This window comes from Varanus komodoensis, unplaced genomic scaffold (assembly GCF_004798865.1).
Source record: "Varanus komodoensis strain SLA01 unplaced genomic scaffold, ASM479886v1 scaffold39, whole genome shotgun sequence".
Taxonomy (NCBI): domain Eukaryota; kingdom Metazoa; phylum Chordata; class Lepidosauria; order Squamata; family Varanidae; genus Varanus; species Varanus komodoensis.
In genome coordinates this window covers 3,103,854-3,131,414 of record NW_025335922.1, presented here as the reverse complement: position 1 = coordinate 3,131,414, position 27,561 = coordinate 3,103,854, and the positions used below count along the sequence as shown (strand labels likewise).

At 43.8% G+C, this 27,561-nt stretch overlaps 1 protein-coding gene across 1 annotated transcript; it reads left to right on the top strand.

The window, feature by feature from the left end:
- ISX (intestine specific homeobox) lies at nucleotides 1-25,766 on the top strand. Its single transcript, XM_044441063.1, has 5 exons — nucleotides 1-82; nucleotides 987-1,247; nucleotides 20,076-20,227; nucleotides 23,732-23,848; nucleotides 25,527-25,766. The coding sequence occupies exons 1-5, from the start codon at nucleotides 1-3 to the stop codon at nucleotides 25,764-25,766; spliced, it is 852 nt and encodes a 283-aa protein (XP_044296998.1).
- Nucleotides 25,767-27,561: the final 1,795 nt, after the last annotated feature.

Here is a 27,561-nt window from a genome sequence, read left to right as displayed (position 1 = left end):
ATGGTCTGTCTGTACAATTGCAGAATAAAGGTACCAAAAGGCAGCAACGTGAGAGAAGAAGCCAAAATCCACAGTCAGGAAGGTAACATTCAAAACAGAAGACAAATATTAGGAGATTTTTTAAGGTACTTTTTATAATGCACTAGTTATTAGGTTTAAAGGAAGTGACAAGAGAGATTAAAAGGAGAAGGCGAAAAAGATAACTGCCCCAATGTTGTTCCTGGTGGAGCTGACATGGAGCAAAAGATCTAACCTTTGGAATATTTCTCAACCAGATCTGTTCTGTTAAGGAAAAGGGAACTGAAAAAAACAGAAAAATCTTCCTAGTTTCTTTTTCTGATTATCATTTCCATTTTGTCAAGGACTGGATGTAGGGCAGCAATTTGGGAACTTTTCACAAAGTTCTAAAACATAGTGAAGATGAAATCTTCAAATAGTTGCAGAAAGGATAGCAGTGATTCCAAAAATCTTCTTCATTTATTCTGAAGATTTTCAAATAATTTCCAAGCAGCCATAATAAGCATACATATTTTTTTCTCAAAACCTATAGTTCCTCTTGGCCCAGACTAGAAAATGTTTGTGCCTTTATGCAGATTTCTCAGGAAAGACAACAAAGGAAAGTAATCTTTTTCCCTTTTCATATCAAGCCATTCTTTATTGGGCCTTTCTAGCAAGATCTTGGATGTACAAAGAATTTCTCTCAGGCTCATAACTAGAGTGGATGTATGAAGATCCTTAAAATACTAGACTGCAGTGGTGTAGGAGATATATTCTTTTGGAATGAATAGAGCTGTGCATGGTATTTCTATTTGATAGTCATATGCTTGCTTACAGTTCAAGACTTTATCAAAACTGGATTTCAGGGATCAGAAAAAGAACGTGGGCTTCATGCTTCCTTCCATCTTTTAAACGAATCTAAGGAGATGTCAACGAGGAGAGGAAATCAAAGATCTACTTGTTTTCTCCCTGCATACAATGCACTGCAGAAACACTGTGGAATATACGGAGTATATTTGGCTTACCACAATACAAACATTTGACTCTGAGATTCTACCCTAATCATGGAATAAAGATGAGCATCTTGAAGCAACATGGCAACCAGGAGAAGCCCATTTTGCCTTTCTCAGTTGAAGAGATCTTAAAAAAACCATCCACAGAGACCAGCCTGCATAATAGAATGATTTGCAGCAGCCAAGCTGAGTCTGATGAACTCCTCAGATCGGAAGCACTCTTGGAAATGTCTAAGAGTAAGTAGCATTGCCTGTGCCCTTGATTACTTATGACTTCAGACTTTTTAAGATGACCACTAGCTGCAATGTATTAGATCAGCATTTTGTTGTGATCTTCTTATCTCAGCATTTAAAATTACTTTATTTACCACGTAGTCCTATAGGTGTCTGCACAAAAATAAATGCTGCTAAGTTCAGTTGGACTTACTCCCAGGTAAGTGGATAAGGGATTTAAGTCTTACAAGAGCAACATGGATTGCTTTGGACAGGATGTGTAGAGGTGGAATTAAAATGCATTATCCATGCAGCAAAGAACTAAAATAAGCTGACCCGACTAGCTTCCTTTATTTTTTTAAATGGACACCTTTAAAGAAGTACAGTGGACAGAAGTTTCACAGTACAGTTTTTTCTCATGCAAATACAATGATACTTTCTCAATCCATTATTCTAAAAAAAGTACACAGAAGAGGCCTTGAACCTTTCACTCACACAACATGCACACAAAACCTTTTATAAGGCAAGTTTGCAAGAGTTATCATATCTATTCTATCCTGGATTTCCTTTGGTCAAATTAAAGTTATGGCATCTTTTTAAAAAAAGATGTAACTTAGCATCAAGGATTTCCTGATTTCTTGCATAAATCCACATCCAGAGAGATAGTCTGATTAGTCCACATCCAACAAAACAACAAAAACTCTTTGTAAGGGGACATAAGAGTCCCACTTTCTTAGTGGAAAAGTAGAAAGTAAATCAAATACATAAATATGTTTTACACACATTTTTTCATTTCTCAAATCATACATGAAACAATATAGCATATTTTCTTGAGATACAGCATTCTGCTGCATATATCTTGGGTCAGTCACAGACTCTCAGCCTAAGCTGCCTCATAGTGTTGTTGTTGTTGTGAGGATAAAATGGAGAGGAGGAGAACCTTGTAAGCCACCTTGTGTTCCTTGCAAGAGGAAGAAATACAATAGGATACTAATAATAGTATTTTGAGTACCTGTTTTTGTACTGTATCCATTGCGTGAATAGTAAAAAGGCACGTCTGCATGAACAGGGACACTGTGTTTTTGCAAGAGTTCCATTTGTGGGTACAAATCTGACGTGGGTATCCAAAGGAGCGCCTCTTCCCATATGAACCTACCCAGCACCTTAGATCTGCTTCTGAGGCCTTTCTGAAGGAGCCCCTCCTCAGAAAATAAGGAGGGTGGCAACACAAAGAACGGTCTTTTCTGCAGTGGCACCCTTACTCTGGAACAAGCTCCCTGGAGAGGTTCGCCTGATGCCTTCCCTATATTCTTTTAGGTGCCAGGTGAAGACCTTTTTATTCCAACAGTGTTTTAATTACTAATTTGTTTTAAGTAGCATTTTAACTGTAGGGCATGTTATCAGTTCTGCACATTTTAATTGTAATTTCTATTTTTATACTGTATTTTATTCTGCATTTTCATTATTGCAACCCACCCAGGGATCCATGTGGCTAATAGGGTGGATTAGAAACTATGATGATGATGATGATGATGATGATGATGATGATGATGATGAACACTGCCACTTGGAAGGTCCACTGCCACACTTCCACATGCAACTCTGATGGCTGCATGAACAGGGTGATAATAACTTACCACTTACGAGTAAGTTCAGCTCCCAGTGAAATTTGAGAATGGTCCATTTTGAGCAGCAAAACAATACGGAGGTATAATACTTTCCCCATCAAGCCATTTCTTTCCAAACTACTTATCCTAACAGGTCCCCACACCCTCTAGTGAGGCCCCAAATCTGCCTTCAACCTTCACAAACGTGTGCTTAGAAAGAGTTTCAAAGAGTGCATTTTGGAATGAAAATGGGGAAAGGTTTGAGCACATGTATACATATAATGGACAACCCTTTTCTGTTCAATCTTGTCTCCTTCTGAAGTGGATTCTCCTAAAGGGTGAAAAAATGGAATTTTAGTTTGGATACTATCAGTGAGGCTCTCAGTCACTTCAGGTTTGGCTCCATGAGTTTGCATAATGAGTCCCTCAGCGATTCATAGTTGAATGAATGAACTGAAATGTCATGTCTGCAGCTCCCAGGAGGTGATACAGAAGGTCGGCCTTGAGACATCCCGTAACGGCTGTCTTGACAAGCCCGAGCAAATGTTCTTCCCTCAATGTAGAAAGAATAAGGGATCGTGCATCTTGTACCCTCCATTTACCCAAGCTTCACATGGTTGGAACACGAACAAAGTGGCCTATACAGACAGGCAGGAGCTGCATGTTGGTCTGCTCCATTTTTTGAGGTGTATGAATACAACCAGTCCTATGCAAGCCACTTTGAGCTTATTCCAAGCAATATGGGGAGGCGGGCACTCAAAAGAGGCACCATCACTGCAATCCTCCTGCATACGCATGCACCCACCCTACACCACACATGGGGACTAAAAGTGGATCTTGATCTACTGCTAGATCAAAATTTCCTCCATTTGCTAGACAAGGAATATGATTTCCAATCACTCAACAAAAGCAGGAAAAATATTCCCTCCCTCCCTCCCTCCCTCCCTCTCTCTCAAACACACACACACACAGACTTGCCCACCCCCAAATTATGCTGTTGTGATGAAGAAAGCTTAGTGCAGCTTTTCCCAAATGGGTACCTTCTACATGCTGTGGACTACAATATCCATCTTCCCTGACCATTGTGCACACTGGCTGAGGTTGCTGGGAATTGGTCCAAGGTGTCTGGAGGACAACAGGTTAGGGGAGGATGGCTTAGTATGCTAGGGAAAGGATTTGTGTGTGGATGGATGTTGAGCTTGATTTGGTTCTGGTACTCAGAATCAACCCTTGGACATAGAATTTTTGAAAACAGGGTACCAAAACAGGCTTTTCCTTGAATTCATAACTAGAAGTGGCATTATGTTTGTTCACTCATTTGTTTCATTTTTACTTTACAGTAGGCACAAGGGATTCTCAAAAGCTCCCATGCTAGGCTCCTAATCCAGGTCAGCCCCTCCACATCTGTGCTAGAATAAAATAGGAGGAGAAAGATGTTGCTGTGGATACAGATTTTTTACCCCCTGCAGTTAAGAATTCTGAATTCAGTTGGTCGGCCTTGAAGTTGTAATAAAACACCAAGTAGATCCTGCAATCAAAGCTATGTTTTTCCCAGTTGTAATGTATGGCTGTGAGAGTGGGACTATAAGGGAGGCTGAGTGCTGAAGAACCGATGCTTTTGAATTGTGATGCTGGAGAAGACTCCTGAGAGTCCCTTGGACTGCAAAGAGATCAAATCAGTCAATCCTAAAGGAAATCAACCCAGACTGCTCTTTATAAAGTCAGATACTGAAGCTGAAGCTCAAATACTTTGGCCACCTAATGAGAAGGATGGACTCATTGGAAAAGACCCTGATGTTAGGAACAATTGAGGGCAAGAGGAGAAGGGGACGGCAGAGGCTGAGGTGGCTGGATGAGGTCACTGGAGAGGTGGGTGCAGGCTTGGGGGTCCTTTGTGGGATGGTGGAGGACAGGAGAACCTGGAGGAATGTTGTCCATGGGGTTGTGAAGAGTCGGACACAACTTTGCAACTGAACAAGATCCTGCAAGGCTGAAGTCAGCCCATCCCTGTCTTACATGAACATCTGCAGGCATCATGTGATAAACACAACAAACTTACTGGTACTTATGTGACATACTAATTACATCCCAACTTTGGGTTATGGGCATTGCTCAGTGATAGAACGCATGCTTTCCACAGCAAAGATCCCAGGTAGGGCCTGGGACTTAAACTCAGGATTGCTGCATGCAGCCACTGTAGAAACCCTGACATAGATGTTGAATACAGTGGAGAAAGGGCCTGTCAACAGGCCCTTTCTCCACTGTATTAGCAGAGGTAAGGTCTGTCCCTCTGGCTAAAGAAGCTGCAAAATGCTACTTGCTTAAGGAAAACAAGCACAAGCCAGGGAATTCCATCAGCTGAGTAAAAATGTCAGCTGTTCAAGAATAGTCTGAAGCATCTTCAAGCCACAAGATGAAGACAGTTGAGTGTCTGCTTCTGTCACAATGAGCATTCTTAAAGGAAAAGTTTAAGTTAGTATGAAATGCATAGTACTTTTGCCTGAACTAATCATTAAAGCATAAGACAATAGCTTATTCCAGCTATTTCTAAGCATGAGGTAGCCTGTCACACTCCAAACCCAGAGGATTATGGGCATCTTATGGAGGGTGAAAGGAGCATCTCTGTGTTTCTCCCACCCTGCAAAACACTTAAGTGGCCAATTTTGCTCCAGAGTGTGAGGTGCAAGGAAAGTGCTTGCTCTGGAGTGCAAGAAAAGGAGGCCAAGGCACTGCCAAGATGCTATGGGCACTGGTAGAACCTGCCCCATCCCCTCCCTGCCCCACCCCACCTACAGTGCTCCCCCCTGAAGTTGTTCTGGTGGCCTCAGGAGACTTGCAGCCAGTGCAGCTCTTTCCATACCAGCTGCAAGGGCAGAGAGAGACATTCCAGGTTTGCTGGTCAGAGCTGGGCCTCTGAATAACCCTATATTTAGGTTTCCACAAATATCCCCAAGCATTGCCTGCCATTTAACTTGATCTCTGTCTCTCATGGTGACAGGGTTGCAGGCTGCATCTCTGGGAGCCAGCTTCCATTCCCCTTCCCGAATTTGGTCCCTGAGGGATGAGACAAAGAGTGGCTGGTCCATGCTGAGGGAAGAAGCCTAGTTGTGGGAAGTTGCCTTTGCTTCCAGTCAACATTGATCAGTCATGGATCGTGACCTTTCCATTAAAGACCAGTATATTAGCCAGTCCTGAAGGAGGTCACTAGCTATGCTCAACACGCACACAGCTTTCTAGTCAACCTGGACCATTTGTGATCCATCAGGCCAAGCCTTCCAGATATTAACTGGGGCCTGCTTATTATTTGGCATCTCTGGTACCACCATGTATATATTAAGCTGCAGCCAAAGACAACTCACTGTCATATGTGCCCATACAATACATCGTTGTCAGTTTCATAGCATTATGTTCTTCAAAGATACTGAATGTATTCCTAAAAATCTAAAGAGTATATGAAGTATTCCTTAGATTTCTATATGGATATGTGTCTTGCTGTTGTGTGTAGTATTCCAATAACAAATGATTGCTCATTTTCTATACTGAATGCTACCTACAGCTTCAGATTTTGCATTTGGCTATACTTCCTAGTTCTCCACTTTGAAGTACTGTTTCTGGAAGTGAGACCTGCCATTCTATCAACATTTTTCCCATGCATCTCGCTGGAAATGCTGAAGCCAGGGCAATTCGAAGCAAACCTCAAAACCATTTCTCAGCTGCTTAGTAACATTTCTCTCAGCTTGGGCTAAGCTAAAATGTCACCATTTCTGGAAATCAAATGCTACATTTACCAAAGCAAATGTCAACCTGGTTCCAAGGCCCTCCTGTCCCCATAATTCCACTATTTTGTGTTTCACTGCTCTGCATTCCCCATTGCCCTAAAGAGCCTATTCTAAGAACCGCAGCCGAAGGTGATGTTTTCTTATTTATGTTTTAAAACTTCATGGAAAAGAAGTGGCTAGAAAATTGCTGAAGATAATTTTATCTTAATGATGTCAGATTGGATGGGCTGAAGCATGTTGGGGCATATCACTGGAGCTCTGAAGGTTTCGTATTCATATGACAGAGCTGAATAGGAAGCTTGCAGTGTTTCTGCAGCTTGGCCCAAGGAGGCACTGCCATTTTTCCTAACACCCCTCTTGCTGAAGCACTAGAGGCAGAAATTCAAGAGCCAAAGCTTTTCACTGCATGGAAATAATGGTTGATTTCCTGTTCTCGAACTGCATGTAGTTCATTTAGTAAGCTGGGCAAACCATTCTTAGCTGCAAGTCTCTCCCAGCTGAACAAACAGCAGTGCTCAATATATCCATATCTAATAATGAACAAGTTCTTATTCAAAACTGGTTCTAGGGTAGCTACTTGTGTACATCATGAAAAGCAAAGCAAAGCGTACACTGATATGTATTCATGCACATATGTATATAGATACAAACATAGAAAGAACTGCTATATTTTAACTAGGAAAACAAGACTCACTCAAGGAGACAATAATGCTACTTAACACTGAAGGCAGAAGAGGAGGAGGAAGAACAAATATGAGACAGATCAGTTCCATAAAGAAAGTTGCCCCCTTGAGCTGACAATCACTGAACAGGCTGGAAGGACAGGACATTCTGAAGGACATTCATTCACAGTACCACAATAAGTCAGTGACGGTTTAATGTTCAGCTGTGCATCTCACTATAGAAAGCAAGGCTTTGACCAGGTCACCTCTGTGTAGCTGCTAGGTCTATTGTCCAGGTGCTTAAGCACTTCAGTGCCTTCAATAGCCCATTTCTCTCTTCTTACAGCTCAGAGCTGAAAGCCCCCAGATTTTATTGTGATTGGTCTGCAGGGAACAATACTTTGATAAGTATAGGGGCTCTAATAATCAAGAGTTAAGAGAGCAGATCTTACTCTGCAGAAGACTGAAGCAGATCCCTGAAGTAGCAGAAATCCCTGGAGGAGGACAAAGAGACTTTGAACAAGCATTTCTTTTCATTAGCATCTTGATTAATCTTCCTTGTTTTGTCTCTAATTGTAAACAGCTCTGGGAACTTTATCTTCAACTGAATACTAAATATCACATAAATAAACAAATAAATGGTTTATTTATGGGGACGGCTTTAAATTAAATCCCTCCCCTACAAAAACAATGGAAGCAGTTTGTTCTAGTTTCTAAATCCCTGTAGCCTTGATGGGGAAATTTTGGTCAGTTGAATTTCTCCAGTGATATAGCTCTTAAAGGCACAGAAGACTCTTCCAGAAGATGGTGGCTTTTGTTTATGGTTGTGGAAGGAAAGCAGTTTCAATCAATAGTCTCGATTTTACTCAGCAATCAAATTAAGAACACCACGCAAAACACTCGATCACCAATTGTGAACATATTCTACGAAACAGATGCTACACTGGGCACTAAGGGAACAGCTGCACACCCTTCCTCTCCACCACACGCCCAACATAATACAGGTTGTGGGCCTATCACACATACTTTTCTCCTTTTGGAGGGAGAAGAACTGCATCCATTTGACCATCAAATCTATGAGCGTATTTCATGGCGTGTTTGTGTCACCCATTATGTTATGCTTGATATGAAGGGGGGTGTACCCCACCTTCTTCCTGGCAAGCTAGAGCACCCTCCCCTTAATTGACTACCCCAAGCCAAACTCTGAAAAAGAATGCTAGGATCTGTCTCTGTTCCTTGTTCCAGCAAGCTTCATCTGTCTCACACTGACAGGTGGAATGTGCCACGGGTGTGAATGTGATTAGCATCTCTTTTTGGGGTAATGCTGGAAGTGTCTGATGCAGCGGGTTGTGGCTTGTTGTGATTACGCTAGAATAAACTGGAACCTCTAAGTGATCCTGGCAAGGGGATGATCATTAAGTTAGGAATAGGCATGCTCAAGGATTTTGTTCAGTCCTATTGTGAAGTGAATTGATCCAGTCCACAACTCTTCATCTAATATTTATTCTGGAATGCAGCCATCCTTTGCACCACACATTTCTCCAAATTCTGCAGTACAATTAGCAACTTTTTAAAAAAGCATCACAAAATCATACTAAAATGTGGACTTCAGGGTAAAATACATAGAAGAGTTGCTCCTAGTCAGTGCTGGACTATAGTGTTAGTACTCCAGCTCTCTGCAGTCTGGAAATCACTCCGAATCTTGGGCTGGGATTTAGGATACTGGCCATGGTCTTATCATTGCTCCTGATCTATTTACCTGTCTCATATTATGCCTCTTCATCTAAGCCATCAGCCAGAGCAGATGATGGCATTTCCAGTGGAGCAGGACATTGTACACCTGGGCATTGTTTCATGTGACAGGTGAATATGATGATGTAAAGCTGCAGTTCACATGCTTATCTCATTGCTGATCCCTTACTTTATATTTAAAGCTGTCACAGCTTAGTAATCAAAGAACAGTTTCATGTCTTAATTCTTAATACTTCCTGCCTCAGCATCCTGGGTGGAGAAATTCTCCATCAGCATTTGTCTCCATCCAAGATCAGTAAAATGACAGCTTTCCAGCAAGTGGCTGTGCATAGGATGCTTTCCCCTCTTGCCTCAACCATTAGAAAAAAATCTAAATAAATAAATATGCATATGTTTATTTATGTTTATGCATATTTTATAGAGCATTGGGCTGGACCAAAAGAGATACAAAATTGAAAAGGCAGTTTCTTATCCTCTGTTGGCATGACACTTGTCATCACTGTAATGAAATTCATGCTTACAAGGGTGATTAAAACAAAAATGCTATGGTCACTAATGACTGTCAAAAGGAAAAGACTGCATTAGCTCCTCTGCAGAAACAAATGAAACACCAGTGCACTTAATATCTCTGATTATTCTTTCCTTTTCTCCTCATTTTGGAGTCAGACTTGGACTAAGCTGCAAAAGGTCAACAAAATTGGGTGGCATCCAATTGTGTTCAGATTTGCATTCAGGTGCAAAAGTAAAATTTGAACAAAGGTTACTGGCCTTGTGTAATCTTTTGGGGATTTATATGGGTTGCCTAAAGTCCAAATCTGTACTTGAATTACAGGGAGAGGACAGAGGGGACCTGCCCCATTACCATTTCAGACAAACCCCTTGGATGAGCCATCAACTTTTCTTACCTGAATAAAATTTGTGGAATGCTATGCCTAAAGACTTTCTTTAGGAGCCATTTAGGAACTGTGAGATGGGTGCTGTGATGGCCTTCTGTCTTCTTGATGTGGCTTCTTCAGCATAGTTCAGAAGAAGAGGAAGAAGAAATAATAATGGAGAAAAATTTGGGCCTCCACATAACTATAGGCTTAAGTACAGAACCACATAAAGCCAATTTTATTTTCACCACCATTGCATAGCATCAGTTCTTGCCCTTCATCGTTTTTGGAAACCAAGGTCTGATGAAAATAGGGGAAAGACCTATGCATAGCCCTGAAACTGGCTGACAGAAACTAAACTGCAATGTGCCAAACCCACAGAACAGGACATCTGCAAAAGGGTTGGAATAAATGCCCCCCTTCTCAATTTTGATTTGAGATGCACAGGTCACATTTTATAAGTCTGCCAGGCAGAGTTATTATCAGGGCTGTGTACAGCTTCCAGTGATAGACCCTGGGTTATGGGGCTGTTGTATAAATTAATAACACCATTGACCATTTCCTCTCTAACATCTTTTTGACCTTTATTGGCTTTTCCCAAACCAATCAAATAACTTGTGATTGCAGTCTAAGGATCTGAGATCTCTCTCCATCTCTGCCCCTTCACTGTTACTCTTTGACTAAGAATTGGGGGCATGCCTTTTATCTTTTGTTTTAACAAAGGTTTTATCATCTATCAGTAGAGAGCAGAGGTCTTGTATACAAACGTAATGACATTATATTGCAGGAGCAAAACAGAAGCAGGAAGCCTGACTGAGACAGAGCTGTTAAAAGGCAACAGCTCCTGTTTGATGCATAGAACTTTTTGGGTACAAGTAATAACAGATAGCAGCAAGCAGCTTGTAAATGGACTGCCAGAGTAACCTATAATCTAACTACTTTCCATAGCTCAAATCACAGAAGAGCCTTGGCTGGAGCACACCAAAGATCCACCTGATCCTACATTCAGTATGCATAGAAACATAGCAACAGAGAAACAGAGCGAGTCAGAAGGGGCCTCCTGGGCCATCAAGTCTGACCCCCTGGCTCCAGCTCGTAACAATCAAGTTTGTACACATGTAAACCTCTATTCTGACAGTTACTAAATCTGTAGACAAGCGGGCATGCATCCTTGTGTGTGTGCATTCAGCAGACAAGGCTATGCAGAACATGGTTAGAAAGCATGATCTAAGTCCTGATCTAAGTCATTTGGCTAAACAACCAAAATGTATTCATTCATTCATTCATTCATTCATTCATTCATTCATTTCTAGCTTTTTTACACAATTTGATTAGCATAATGCTCTGGGCATCCATATTCCCTTTGTGAAATGAATGACATTAACGAGATGGGCCCACATCTCTTGACATTATTTTATCCCTGGCAGAGCTCCTACAAGCACTGGACAGCTATTCCATCTGACTTCACTTCATCTTCCTTGCATACCTGTCCAGTGCTCATAGGAGTTGCTACAAGTGACCGATTAATGCAAACCTGTTGCTTCCTTGGGGGAATGGCCTTGATATTTCTGATCATAGATTGGAACTAATAAGGGGATTCCTCTCCTCCCTCCTCCCAAGACCCCTGGTATGGATGGATGGACCCTCCCTCGGGATGGAGATGGGCAGGTGGAGGAGTGGCCAGGCCCTGTGAGAGGAGCCCAAATCTTCACAGGTCAGGTGAATACCCTCCATGTACCAGAGACTGCCATCCATCCATGCATTTGTGGGACTTTGGACTTTGCTCGTGGTGTAGTCTTTCAACATAGAACGTAGGCACACTGTTGGCCTCTCCTGGTTTGCAAAGTTCTTTAGGAGCTACTAGTATGGTATACTGGTAAAAACATGTGTGGCTAGTAAAGGCACTGTGTCTCATTTTGCAAAGGCAAACCCAGCTTTTTCCATCAGCTGTATACTAAATGGGTGCTAGCAATTTCAATATCCTGAGGAGCGATCTAAGATGCCAGTGTCCCTCAAGCCAGTGCCCTCCACCATTAGATGCATCAGTTCTTTCCCTTCATCAATGATGGAAACCAAGGTCTGATGAAAATGGGGGAAAGACCTATACACAGCCCTGAAATGCACTGATAGAGTCGAAACTGCAGTGTGCCAAAGCTACAAAGCAGGGCAGCTGCACACACACATACCCCTGTTGCCCATACAGGGTAATATCTTTTCTCCTGCCTTTCCTGGGAATTGAGATGCACAGGTCACATTTTATATGGCTACTTGAGGCCCACTGGGAGTCATAGTCAAACATCTGAACAGCGCCAATTTGGGGGAAAGCCACTGTTTGTTATTTGTGTTTGCAAGTATATGTCTCATTTATGCTTGCATCTGCAGGCAACTACGCTTAAAACATCTCTTGCTTTCACCTAACAGCACGGTGTGTGAAGTGTATCTCTACCCAGAGCTCCAAATCTATACCGACTTTCCATAGGACCACTTAATGATGGTTAATTTCTAAAGGTGTGAGAAGAGCACCAACCTGCCAAAAAGCCACATTCTCTGCCTTTAAAGCACAGCTTGTGAAGACTTGGCAGTCAGCTAAGAAAGTGCCTTGCTTCATCCTTTCTACAGATGAAAGCTCTCTTTATCAGGCTGCTACAATTTTGCCACAAGCAAATCTGGTGGGATTGTATCCATTACTACCAAATCCATGCTGGCAATGGCTTCAATTCCTTTTAGCCTTCTAAACTTCCACACTGCCTCCACCTTTGCTTCCATGCTGCATTTGCTTTCACAACATCAGAAACAGCTCCAAAATATGGTTAGCATCTCATAGTTTTCATGAGGAGGTGGTACATTCTCCCCCACCTCAGAAAAAGGTAACCCCAATCTTTATTGCCAACCTTGTTGAAATGTACTTTTCAACCTCTGTTTGAATTGTTCCTTCTGTCTCAGTTTTCCTGTTCACTGTGTTGAGTTCTTCCACTTTCCCTTCATTCCAGCCATCCTCTCCAACAATTAAGCGACTGTGATTGGTGTCTGGGTGAATGCAGATTTTGTCTGAAAGTTCTGAACCGGGAAAAATGAAATGGAGCCTTTAAACAGCCCAGCATCCTGCTGCTGTCTTTCTGCAATGCCTCAACAGATAGCAGCAGGATGCTAAATGCTATGCTTCAGTTGCAGAAGGCTCTACCCTGAGCAATTTGTATGTACCCAATTAGAAGCATTCTTCCTGACTACACGAGTCACTTTTAATACAGGGTGAGAAGTTCCTCTAATAAAAATTAGCCATGGCACCATACTCCCACTTCAAGTCTCTCCACAAGCTCTTTTAAATTGGTAAGCGGGCTTCAGAGTAGACATGTCTCCTTGTGTACACAAGCAAATTTGGTTTGCTCCACTGGAGCATGACAGGCCAACAGGCTTGCGTCTCTGTTTTTCATTTCAAATGAGCAGGCTGACCCACACTCTGGGAGGGCCAGCCCTTGACTAGAGACTTGCCTTATCATTCAGACACTCATGACCATAGAAACACAGAAACAAAGACTCCCAGGCCATCTAGTCTGACCCCTGGCTCCAGCCGGCTTCACTCATGATATGCCTACCATGTACATGACCAGCCTATCTTTAAACACCCTCATTGATGGGGCTTCAACCACCTCCCATGGAAGTCCATTTCATACCCTTGGGGTCCTAACCAGAAGTACTGCCTGGCATCCACCTTGAATCTTGGTTCCCTGAGCTTTGCTCCATTGGAACGTGTCCTGCCCTCCACTGCAAGGGAAGAAAAGGTCATGACACACCTCTGCATGACACCCCCTCACAAACCTGAATGTCATTAACAGGTACCCTCTGAGTCTCATCTTCTCAAGGCTGAAAAGACCCAGCTTCCTCAGTCTCTCCTTATAATTTACCCTGCAAACCGGCCACCATCCTTGTGGCCCTTCGCTGCACCAATTCCAACCTTGCTTTATACCTCTTGTAATGAGGGGCTCAGAACTCAACACAATACTCCAGCTGTGAGCACACCAGAGCCGTATAGAGTGGCAGTAATACCTCTCTCGATCTAGAAGCCATGCTTCTGGCTATGTAACCAAGGGTGGCGTTTGCCCTCTTGACTGCCACATCACACTGCTGACTCAGGTTCAGCCTGCAGTCAACCAGCACTCCGAGATCCTTTTCACCACGATCTGGAGCACCACTGTGATCCAGTAAGGCTGCCCTAAGCATCAAGATCCCACTCCTCCATTGCAGTTCTCCAAGTGCTGCTCCTTTTGGAACCAAAACAACTTATGCAGTACCATCACCACCACCCACAGGAGGCAGGTATCAGTAAATTCAGTGGAACTCCATGGTCTATTGAAGAAGGGGAAAAAAGCATAGGCAAAGAGGAGAGAACACCCCAAGCCAGCCTGATAGGAACTGTGCATGCTCAGTTAATACAGAACAACTTGGCTTGCAGGAAGTGGAATTCTTAGCTCCCGCCTTCCTGTGGCATCCCCTCCATTCCCCTAAAACTCCTGTGCAGAATCAGGAGACTCTGGTGAATGGAGTGAGCTGTTGTGTGACAGGGGATGGGAGACAATCAGGCAGAGGGACCTTCTGAAAGCAGAGCCATTCCACTCATAGAAGGCCCCTTCCTCCCCGCCAAAGGCAGATCCTGGATCCAAGCCTGTGTGTCTGTTGTGAAGGAGGAAGGAAGGTCAGGGGAGGTACTTGGAATAGGCTGTGGGTGGTTAAAACAGGAACACTCCATAGTGCGAAATTGTGCTGGACCTCTCAGCAATGATCAGCCATGCCAACTTGTTGTATCAGCTTGTGAGCTGAGGGCACAGTGAAAAGGTGCCTCCACTCCTATGTGCAGGATCATTTTCAGAAAGCAGCATTGGGAGACTTGAGCTTAACACCATGGCAGTTGTGCTAAAGCGTCCTACAGGATTCCATTCTCGGTTCCCTTGTCCACCATGCTTTTAATGTCTATATGAAGCTTCTGGGAGAAGTGGTCAGTAATCTAATGACTCCGCTGCATTTCCCATTGCCATTTGAGTCAGTTGAGGCCATGCAAATACTGCATCTGAGCCATGCAGGGCAGTAATGAGCTGGATGAGGGCCCCATGAACCTAGGCTGAAGTTGAAGGGCCAGTGTGGATGTGATTCTTGGGTCCAGGAATTTGGTACATGGTCTGTTGTAGGCAGAGCTGCAATTCCCCTGAAAAGCTGATGTGTGGTTTTATTTGGTCTTGGCACTAGAAACCAAAATGGCGTCAGTGGCTTGGAGCACCTTTGCCCAGGCACAGTGGTGTTCCAGCTGCAGCCGTCCCTGGACAGTGATAGCTTAGCCACAGTGACCCATGCTCTGGGTGCCCTGCTTTTTGATTACAGCAATGTGCTTTATGTGGGGCTGCCTTCAAAGAGGGAAGTTCCAGGCGATACAGATTGCAACTGCCAGGATGCTCCCAGGGCAGGCTGCCAGAGATTGTAGAGCAGCAACCCTGAAGGAGCTGCTTTGGTTGCTCTTCTGCGTGGACCTGCCCAATCCTGAATGACTTAGAACCTCGCTTGTTCCAAAATGCTGATGTTCTTATATTTGTGTGGGAGCCCTGCCTCATTATGCCACCCCAGGGGAAGCACATCAGCGAGTAATGTGAAACAGGGCCTTCTCTGTTGTAGTGTCCTGACTTTAGAACACCCTTCCCAGAGAGATGCTGGCACCAGCTTTACTATCCTTTTGGCACCAGCCTGAGACCTGTTTGTTCAGCCTGGCCTTAGAAATGGTTAGTGCATCTGGGCTTTGGTTCGCAGTACATTAGCTTCTTCACTAGAACTACACATTCATATTCAGGTAGAGGATAAAGCCCATTATGATCTCGCATAATCCATTCAAACTACCACAACAAGCATAGGGTGTGGGTGCGGGGGGGACTTAAAATCTCAGAAGAGCAATTCAACATACCATCCAGTGGTACAATCCATAAGATCCACGGAAGAGCATCTGTACCCACGCTTGTCGTTTTGTTTTTCCCTTCCCAATGATTCCAGTCAGAGGGAAAGAATCACAATCTTTCTGGACACGTCAGTGCTGTAGAGTCCGTAGATCCATGGATCTGATACACCCAGATTCCACCCTCCCCCGATGTTTGTAGGACACTAACAGTGCAAGAAAGGTGGAGGGGACCTCTAGTAGCATAAATGCTATTCCACCTCTCTCTTTCCCATTAGAATGGCATTTCCACTGCTTCCACTGCTAGGAAGCTTCCACACTGAGCCAAGCAGCCTTTCAGGGTTTTGCAATCTTACCTGGAGATACCAGGATCAAACCTGGGACCTTTGGCAGCCGAGAAGTGCTCCCCTAGTAGGTTCTGAGAGATTTTTTTGTTCTGGGGTTGGTGTTCTGGCCAAATCTGCCTTTACGAGGACATTTGCAACCGAAGACCAGAGGCAAAGGAAAGGAGCCATCTGGAGCAAGAGGTGCTGCCATCGCATGGTTTCTTTGCACTGTTCTTAAAGATCAAGGGATTGTCTCTAAGTCCAGAGCTGGCAACAGTACTGAAAATCCAGCAGTGAGATGAAGTTGCTCTTCATTAAATGAATAGAAGGAGACTTTTTCAAGAGATCTGAGGGTTGCATTTAAGGAAAAGGACCTACACTCCTAAATCACTTTAGCTTTTCTTCTGAATGACTTCCCTGCAGATATATATGACTTTGAACATCCCAGGCTTTGCATATGGAAACATTTCAAGAAAGAAATGCAGTCTTATTTCCCAGAGGACCCTGCCAAATTTGTAAATCCAGCATTAGGTGTAATGTTTTCTTGCCTTCTCTCTTCCTCCCACACCCTTTATTAGACTGCAATTTTGAGTGCTACTGTTCACTACAGGGTTGCTTAAGTTGAGGTCCCAAAGGCACTTGAAAATAGTCAGAGCTACAAATATTCTTCCACCTTGCAGGGCTGAATGACAACAAAGACTTGCCACCTTTTGTCCCCACTTCCCACAACCCATCTAAACTTTTTTATTATTTTTGTTGTGGGGAAACATAAACAGAATAGCTGATTAAGTTTAATCAAACTGCACCATCTCCCTTTCCTACCAGCGTGTTCTTGATTAACTCACTGTAACTATATCAGCAGCAATTTCATATGAAGCTGAAATCAAAGCCCGTCCACTCAAGTCTCCGCTGGCCCACAGCTGACCTCAGGTTATTTCATTCTTTTAATTTGATGAGTTTCAGCTTTGAAAAACTGCTCTCAGCAGGACTGGCACAAACAAACAAACAAACAAACAAGAACCTTCTGTGTTGTTGTTCTGCAACACACATACTAGAAAACACTTTGACAGGCCAACCATAAGAAGCAACAGACTTGAAGTTATTTTAACATCAACACTGCTGTTTTAGAACTGCAATGGGCCACCTGAGAGAACATAGAGCTTAACTGCTCTGTTCTCAAGGGCCAATTCATTCTCCAAACAATAAGCTGAGGGGGGCACAGAACAGCCTGATCTGTACAGACATCATGTCAGGGTCTATAATAAAGCTGTTGCCACCTAATTATATGGGCTTCACAATAACAGATTCAGTTGGCTGCTTTGCAAAATGTATACCTGTTGTTGTTGTTGTTGTTGTTGTTAGTACACTCAGAGCAACTAGTCAACTCCCTGGCCAGCTTCCAGACTAGAGACAAGCCAGGAGTACACTACAGGGATGACGTTCTCCTTTTGGTCCACTCCCCACATCTTGGTCCTTCTGCGGCCACCTCAGCAGCTGGTTGGCCTGGAGGCACCCAAACTGAGGCGCAATCTGGTGGCACACATGCAAGGGGCCATTGCCCAGCCATCCAGCGCATTCAGCCAAGCACTCCCATCAGCTCTGCCTCTCCCTGCCCCTTGTGCTGGGCTCAAATGGATTCCCCAACCAAGTCAGGGAGCCAGGCATTAGTCTGTTCAAGAGTTTGGGGGGAAATCCAGGGCTCCACAGCTGGGCAGATACACACACACTCACACTCCGGATCACCTAAAGAGTTGCAGGTTATGAGAGAAGCAAAGCAGCAGAAGCTAGCTTTTTTTCTGATGGCACCATGAATACTGTGGAATGTTTTTATGTTATTTATAATAGTATACCATTATGTATGTTGCAATTTTATTCATGTAAGCCGTCCTGAGGCTGTTGCAAAGAATGGCATACAAATGTCTTAAATAAATAAATGATCTACATCTTCTTAAAATATGGAACTGCAGATCTTCAGTATATGCCTTACATACATGTATAGGTTTGGCTGAAACTAAAGGTTTTATGGTTGTTCTAACATATCTAGAAAGTTGACACCATTATAAAGCATGGAATGGCACATGAGGGCAGGGGAAGGAAAAGGTTAGCAACGTGTTTCACAATTGAACTGCTAAAATTCTCCCCTCCTCCACCCCATTAGGTCATTAATCCAGGTCTAGCTGCACTTCTGTTTGCAGGACTGCAATCAGACTTTGAGGGCAGAGCCTTGGATTGTGCAGAATGACCACAGCAGGCAAATGGGGACCCACCTTTGTCTCGGACAGTTCCTGTTCTCCAGAGTAGCAATAGACATGGCAGGAGAAGACAGCTTTTGGCATCTTGCATGGCTGCTGGTGAGAAGGAAGGACTCCCTGGAGAAGTGCCTAATGTTGGGAACAATAGATGGCAAAAGAAGAAGGGGAGGGCAGAGAATGAGGTGGCTGGATGGAGTCCCTGAAGCAGTCGGCGTGAGCTTGAGTGGACTCTGGGGGATGGTGGAGGACAGGAAGGCCTGGAGGAATGATGTCCATGGGGACGCAATGGGTCGGACACAACTTCGCGACAAACCACAACAACAATAATTGCTACTGGCAAGACATGACCCTCTTTGTTGGGAAGAGAGGCTAAGGAGCACAAGCGCTTCCTGACAGGCCCCCTCCAAGAAGGCAGCCCTGGTAGCTGTAAGTCCATGGCACCAGCGTGCACATCTGTGCAGTTCTGGGTTTAGCTCCATCAGCTCCTGGCTACCCATTTCATATACTCTGGAGAGGGACAGCATGATCTACAGGGATCGTCCCCCCATAAAGGAGCCTCCTTGCCAATGCATATGAACAGTCCCTTCTTTCGAAACTATTTGTTTCAATGGGGTCACCATTTCCATGACTTCTGCTTTTAATGTGCAAAGGAAATTTTGCTGCCTTCTGATCACTGCCTTAGCAGTGTCAGCCAGACTCAGTCTGACTGACATGTACTCCTTGAGGCTACCAAGAGAGATGCGTCTAATGAGGTGTACTTTGATATGCTCGTTAAAGAGACAAGGGTTCGAGAGGGAACTCTCTGGTACATGAGCATCATTCATTCGTTCAATCTGACCCTTCCTTCTGAGATGAGCTTGTAATAGCAGTATATGTCCTGACCCTGAGGCTCACATTTCTTCCTAACAATAACTATTTTAAAACTGTTTTGGTGTTTGGGGAAGGATTGTCATCATCACTGACAGCAAACATGCACAACCTGCCTTTTAAATTTATTTATTTATTTGGATCGTGGGGATAGAGCACTTCCAACTTCTAGCAAAGGCCAAAAGTAGTTTACCACAAGAGGGAACTGCTGATTTTCTGTCTCCATTCCAGCACCATTTCTCTGGGACGCAGGGCAGGTACCAGCCCTCCAAAGGTCTCAGGCTCTCTATCAACCTACTGACCAGCTTGATGGCTCGTCTGCTTCTCAGCCTGATGGCCTCCCAGCCTGGCACTTTTCCAGAATGTTATGCTAGCCATCATTAGCATTCACTAGGCAACCCCAATTGCTAGGGTTGTTTTCAAACATTCATTGGACAGGCAGATGCTACAGCAGAACCATGCCTGAAGCTGTCAAGCCCTACCATGACTCAGAGCTAAAGGTATTACAGCTTCTATTGAACAGTATGCTTGAGACATAAAAGTATCACCTCCCACTCTCTCTCTCTCTCACACAACACTCCACAACTCCACCCACAACATCCGTGTATTAAGCATATGCATTTATCAAGGGCAGCTACGTCGACACATGCACAGTTGCTCAGGCATCAGGACTCCAAATCTTCTAAGGGCCCCAAGTAGTAATATATGCGAGCAGCAGTTCATGTGCAGACAAGCGTCACTTCAGATGCTTCCCTGCCCTGCAGACATGATCTCTCAAAGCATGTTTTCTCTTCTTTCTACAGATGAGAAGAAAGGAAAGCGCCGTATCAGGACTACATTCACAGCAGAGCAGCTGCAGGAACTAGAGAGCATCTTCCAAGTCACACACTACCCAGACGTCAACACGCGCAATCAGCTGGCAGCAAAGATCAACCTTCCAGAAGCCAGGGTCCAGGTAAATTCTGCTTCCTTCTGATGTAGGACATGCCCAGACAAATGTTAGTTGCTCAGTTGTCACTGCCCAGAAGCTGGCAAAGACTAGCAACTTCATACGTGCCAGATTACAGCATGCTTCACAGGGTCATATATTTCCCTTGCCGTCTCTAGAAAGTAATGGTGGCTCTTGAGTTATTAAAGATTCTGATGATAGTTGTATGCAATCATGTCAACAAACTAGATACTCACCACTTATGATGTAAACCACCCACAGAGCTTCAGCTTTTGGGCAAAAGATAAACAAATAAATAAATGATGTAGCAGGGAGATCCCTACTTGTACTGAATTTTTGTACTATGACAAAAATTGATTTCAACATAACCAATTGCTAGTGCCATGCATTTGTAATTGAACTCTTTGTCTTGGAGTGAGGAGGTTTATTTAGTTAGAAACTCACATGCTTGATTTAAGAAAAAAATAAATGTTTTGAAGAGGTTACGCCAAACTTTTCTACTTCCAGGTAGAGATGGGCAAACTCAAGCTGGTTCATATAAGGTTGCCAAAGCAATCCTAATCTTCACAGACTCTACCTGAAGAAAAATGAGAGGGAAGAACATCTCTGGGGCAACGGAACCATAATTTCTTAGATCAGATGAAATGTCTCAGCCTTGTTTTAAGCAGTAAATCCAGTTAGGACCATTTCAGCTATGAATTGTTTCTTACACAAGCATCTGCACAGGAGAAAAAAAAACTGTGGGCTAATATCCAACATCAGTGGTGAAGATTATGTGCATAGCAGTACACACACATACAGTGGGAATACTCATTTTGAACTTACTGACAATCAAATTTTCTCAAGAAAATCTGTGTGGGTTTTCATGTGCAAGGTAAGCACAGGATGGCTGCATTGCTGAACTTAAATTCCACCAATGTTGTTTTCCAGAATTTCAGGATCCAAAATTTAGATTTTCTGACCTCAAAATTCATCATTCAGAATCAAAATTGAAAATAGGAATGCTTTATTTGGGTAAATACATTTAATATAGCATTTACTAAAAGCCCTTGCAAGTCAGCAATCAGGTGCTACAGAAAGTATATCTGACAGTGTCAAATGTGGAGGTATATTTTTCAGTGTATGAAATGACCTCCTGCAACCAGTGGCCTAATGGATAAGGCATTGGCCTCCTAAGCCAGGGATTGTGGGTTTGGGTCCCAGCTGGAGTGGTGTGATTTTCTAGGCTGGACATGCACATGGTAGGCATGCCATGAGCAGAGCCGGCTGAAGACGGGGGTCAGACTAGATGGCCTGGGAGGACCCTTCTGACTCACTCTGTTTCTAACCATAAATGCACCCTTTTTGCACTATGTTATGGTTGTTTTCTTTTCTGTGCCATTTTTTCTTCTCCCCAGCCAATCAGAAATAACATTGCTTAGGCAAGGTGAGGGTGTGTTTCTTCCTTCTGACCCTCTCTTCTCCTAGCTCCACCTCCCGCACTTGCCCTAGAAGAGAGGTGTGCTTGTTTAAGCAATGCAGAGGGACAACTTCATTGCACACTCCCTGCTCCACACACACACGCACACTCACACACCACACTCCACAGGGTGCGCTCGAGAAACAAGACTGGAAAGTCAGTGGTTGAGGAATTAGTTGTGCCCTTGAGTGAGGCATGTCAGGAAAATTTGCAATGGATTAAAATCAATTAGAGTTTCTACAAATTTGACCTGAGGAGTCTGCAGGAGGCCACCTTTTTCCAATTTAGGTGGATGCTGTGAACTAGAGGACTTTGATCAATCAATAAATCGATTTTCCTCTTTCGGGAGCATTTGTGCAGTGTCATATATTTTAAAATCTGCACTTGTGTTAATGCACATTGCAAATGAAAAAAACCCCTCAAAAAATTGGTCAGTGAGCATATGATGGGGAAAAGATGCCTGACCAACTGCAAAATAGAGGGACTGGATCTAACAAACTCCATACATGCCTACCCTGAGTATATCACTGCAGAGCAGGCAGGCCTGTTACAATTTTTGTATCCGATTACATGGGTGGAAGCACATGATGTATATGTAAACCAAGCACATACATGACAGCTTCTATGCGCTGGGCACCAAGGAAAACTTAGCAGAGCAAAAAGGAATGGAATGAGAGACCACAGATAAGGCTTCGAAAAGCTTTTTTCTGTTTGTTTATTAAAGAAGAATTAACATGAATTTTAATCACACATAGCAGAATTGGCATTATATATCCAAAAGGCATCAACACTGAGAAGGTTAAAAGATAACAAGCCTTTAAAAATCAGTAGTACAGCTAGATTCCGTGAGATGCATAAAAAAGGAAGAACGGTAAAACAGTCTCTAACATTTAGATGGAAACTAACCCTTAAAGGGAGAAGCAAATGCAAGCCCCAAATACCATGGAGATAAATATAAGCCTATGAATGTATGTGGCCATGGTGTGTGCATGGCTGACTATGGAGGACATGAAAGAGGAGGGAGAATAAAAACACATTTTCTGGGAACTGATTTTGGCTCTCAAGGAGATTTGAATGCAGAAAAACCAGGGTGGGACAGGTGATCAAGCAAATGCAGGCATTGGGTGGGGAGGAGGAGAAAAACAAGGACCACCAAAGCTGAAGCTGCTTTTAGATTTGGGCAAGGTTGCTGATGGGGAGCAGGAGGGTGCAAAGAGGTAGAGGATAACCTATCAGCATCTCTGACAGGAACAAACAGACAGCAATGAAAGTAAGAAGAGAAGGAAAAGGGAGAAACCTTTGTCAAATGAGAGAAGGTGAGCCATAGGGAACGCTTCTGTTTCAGGTGGGGAAGTTCAGGTGTTAGGGATGGGTTGGGATAGTAGGAAAACCATAAGGCAAAATAGGTAATTGGTTTATGAACCAGTAAGAAGGGAAAACCTAGGAGGCAGTGGAAATAAATAAATAGCAAGAGAGGGCAGGGGAAAGGAGGTCTTCTGAGCAGAAAATGAAGGACAAATGTCTTCATTATTATTAATTTCCCTCCCACTAAAACCTACCTAACTGGGGGATGACATGACACTGGTCAACAAGGAGCTATCCGGAAGATGAGTGAGGTAATGTCCTAGTGCATCCAAAGCCACCCCCATTCCCTGAATGCCCTGAAGATACCAGTGGCACCAGAAGATACAACCTGGTGTTGCCCCTTTGCCCAGAGAGTTTTTTGTGAGCTTCTAGAGCCCCAGAAAAAGCCCCCTCGTTGCCAATCATGCAGCACATGCACACCAGGCAAAGCCCCCTTCAGACGGGTAAGCATTGTGCTCTAAAGGAGACCCCATGATTCTGGCTTTAAGGAGATCTACTGCAGAGGGCAGGGGCTGTTGCAACAACTACCCGAGCTTCCATCTAGGGAATAATCTAAGGGGAACCGTGTGAGAACAACGTCATTTGTATTCCCCACCTGTTCCAATTGCTTGGTCTTGCAAAACTTGCTTGTAGATGCATCATCATCATCATCTGATACTCCATTTCCCTTCTTTTCTGTCACCTAGATCTGGTTCCAGAATCAGCGGGCAAAGTGGAGGAAACATGAACGATTTGGTAATTCAGGGGGCCTTCAGCATTTAACAGAAGTTGATTTGCTGCCTGCCCAAAAGGCAGCTGTAGGAGTGAGTATTGCTGCCCAGCAATAAAGGCAGAAATGTTTTCAAGTGAAACCTTTGGTATATGTGCTAATGAAGAACAAATGCCTTTTCTGTAGGCAAATGAGCCCTAAAATGTTAGCCCTAAAATGTTTCTGAGCAATGGTTTTGGATGGAGCACTACATGACACATTTTTCAAGGTGTAATGCAGTGTGGGGCATTAAAGCAGAACCCTGGGGCCAGAAAACAAATTTGACCCCCTTGGTGTCCCAGGATAGTCCTCAGAAGGCCACACAGCCCTTCCCCGGTCCCACCCACTTTTTCACAACAACTGATTATTTGGTGTTTTCCTGGTTTTGTGCAGTCCTCTGCCTGCCCATTCTGAAAGGTTGAAATGCTTCTCCTTTCAAACTGAAATATGGCAGCACTGGGTGTATTGGGGCCCTCTTCTTTTTGCCTTTGGCCCAGCCCTACTTTGCCTTCATTCCTGCTCCCTGCTGAAACCTGTCCACCCCCAGGAATTTTTTTTTTCCCAAAGGGAATTTAGCCCTTGAACGGAAAAGGGTTCTGTACCCCATCCCTGGCTTAAATCTAGTCCAACTGGACTGGCCATGAGCCAAGAGCACATTCTTGTCTATTAAAGTGGGCTCATCCAGATGTTTTGGGCTATAACTCCCAGAATGACCCAGCCAATACACTTGGAGGGCACCGGCCTCCTTCCTCGATTCAGGGCCAATATTGCTGATTTAACTGTGGCTATACTTCAGGAACACTCACCTTTCCCTGGTCCTCTACCCTCACCTCTCTGGAGCAATATCCCCTCTTTTTCCTGCACAATGATCTACTGTTAAATGTTGCACCAGTCCAAACCATGGTTGATGATGCATATCAGAAGCTGAAATTGTGGCCTGAGATGTGTTTGTAAACCAGGACTAGAACCTTAGCAGCCTTGAAAGAGCATCTCTGCACAACTGTTATCAAGGGATGTGTAAATCAGCAAAATCAGGCTCCCCAAAGTTCTCCAAATGGCACCTTGAAGCTTCTTCCAACTTGAGTCCATATCAGATTGCAAGCTTCTTCTTGTTGTTGTTGTTGTTGTCTGCATGAAAATCCATGTGTGATTTTATGAATAATATGCACATCAACTGTGGGCATCTTTGAAATATTGTCGTATTGATTAAAGACTATTTGTGCCCATTGCTTAAAAAAATTACCCATTTTCCAAGCACGTTTTGAAATGTATGCATGCTACCAAATACAGGGGCAGGAGTAAGAATCATATTGCAGGTTCATGTTTGGCTTGGAAGGTGCAAATGAACCAAAATGAATTAGTTATGCATCTCTTTTCTATTCTTATCCCAACCTTGTCTGAAACTTGAATTTACATTGTGTTTTATTATTCTGTAAAGTCTGGAATTGAAAGAGTTATTTGGTTGGCAAACAAGATTTCTGCCCCTCAACCTCCCAGAAGCTTTGCAATCATCAGAACTAAAGGGTTTCTTTTCTCCCCTACTGATTGCCTGTCACTATATTTTAAGGACTCCATTTAGAGGCACTCTCTGAAACTTTGTTGCTTTTTTATTGCTAAACACTGAGGGAAATTGATAAGGCAAGTCCTGTGTTAGTCATAAATTGCAGTGAGCTAAGGGCCTGCATAAGAATTTCTAAGATCTCTCTCTCCTTCTCCCTCTCATCCTATGGCAGAGTCCTGTCCTGATGCCCAGCAGCCTTTCTCATGTTGGTATCCTTACATGGCCCTTCTCACCAATCCAAGGGCATGTGACATCCTCCTGGCTGCCACACATGGTGCCCTGTGTCCCCTTGCACATGGGCCCTGTGATGCTCTCAAAGCCTTACCTGCTCTTCGACTGCCTCCCTCCATATAGCTTCCCACCTCTACCCCTGAAAACAGCTTGGAGGCATATCAGTGCCAATCCCACATAGCAGAAGGAGAGGATGCAACAATGAAAGCCCGAGGGGATGCCACAGCTTTTAAAAGAGACTGTTGCATTGCCACTGAGCAAGTGCATCATGGGTGATGGAGTATCAGGATGACAGCATGTGGCTCTATCTAGATTCAGATTCCTCAAGCAATCATGAAACCCACCAGGCATGCTTAAGCTCATCACTGTCTCTCAGCCTAAAAAGCTTTGCAGGGTCGCTGACAGGAAGAAGGCTCAGGAATCACATACATCACCTGGAACTTCTTTGAAGGATGGGTGAGCGGCAGATACAATAACAGTAACTACAGTGGGGAAATCCTGTTGAAGACAAGGCTACTTCTGGCTGACTCTGAAGGATGAGTGCTTCTTGGACTAGATGGGGAGCAATCGTACGAGGGCACTGCATCTTCCATTTGGGAAACAAGCAACAAACAATAGACCCTCCATTCAGGACTAGTCCAAAATATTTTGATACCTGAGGAAAAGGACCAGATCAGGCCCCCCTCTCCATGGACTGGAAATTACAACTTTTTTCAGCACTAGTGATGGGTTAATGTTATTCACCATGACTGTCACAGTGGGATAGTTTAGGAAGACCAGAACAGGTTGTGTGGCATACACAGCTCTGTCCTCCAACAGAAGAGAGCAGCTGTGGACTTCAGGAGGAATAGCCATCCTACCCAAAGATCTGCTGCGTGGAACAATCAAGCCCCTCTGCCTAATGGTAGGGCTGGCCAACTCTGTAACTGTGTTTGACTCCGTTCGAAGCAATATAATTTTCCAAGACTTGGGGAAGTGGACGACTAAACCAACTGGCTATTGCACTGCCTGTTGAGAAGCCAGAGCCCTAAAAGTGATGGATGACACTGTGACCTGAAGTGGTCTGAAGTGATGGGATTTTATTGGCCAATGTGCTGGTAGGACCATGTCTACTACTGTCCCCTGCAGGAGAAAGAGCTGCTAGGCCATTGATCAACATGGCTGATCTAATTCCCACTGGAGTATTCATGCAGTATATGTGGTGCCAAGAGTGCTTCATAAAATAAAAAGTACATTCCAGGGAAGGGATGGAAACACCCAATATAGATTTTGAATAACCTTATTTCTAGTAAAGTGAGGGATGAGGGTTTTTGCTTTATTGTGTTTTAAACCTGAAATAATGGCTTATAGATTCATGTAACAGATGGTGGAGAGACAGAGAGTTGTATTGGATGAAATATTGGCTTTTTGTGTTAAGGGGTTTCTTTAAATGATTAAAGCATTTATGAGGGGAAGGACTTTTTGTTGCGTTGGGAGATTATTTTTTGTTTAATGCTGAGAAAAAGAAGCAGTAATCTCGGGGGAAGTCCTCCTGGTGGAAAAGCACGGAAAGAAAACTATGTGGATTCATACGCACTGTTCAGCATGCACTGATTAAGAATGACTGAGAACTTTTGTAGGAACACAGGAAGCTGTCTAGTGCCAAGTCAGGCTGCTGAATCAGAGGTGAGAATAATTCAGCACTCTCCTCACCAGAGGGTGTGGAACAGCCCCAATCAGCTTGGCCAGTGGCCAAGTATAATCAGTCCTCTGGTTTACACAGACCGGCACTGACTCTGCAAAAGGCTTCCGTGACATCCTTTGTATGGGAAGGTGTATATATGATGTGAAAAGTTTGAGCAGGTCTCTCTGCAATCGGGAGGTGCAGGGGACCTTTATTTTGCAAAATAAATCTTTTTTACTCTTACTCCCTTTGTGTCAAGCACCCTGGTTAAACTTAAAGCAAGGGCCTTGAAGTTGTCCATCAACACCACCTG

Bases quoted from the DNA above. Each gene is read 5' to 3' on its own strand.
- ISX (XM_044441063.1), top strand. From the start codon at position 1: ATGGTCTGTCTGTACAATTGCAGAATAAAGGTACCAAAAGGCAGCAAC. The intron at 83-986 runs GTAACATTCAAA...AATGCACTGCAG, and splicing joins CAAAATCCACAGTCAGGAAG to AAACACTGTGGAATATACGG. The intron at 23,849-25,526 runs GTGAGTATTGCT...ATCCTATGGCAG, and splicing joins CCCAAAAGGCAGCTGTAGGA to AGTCCTGTCCTGATGCCCAG.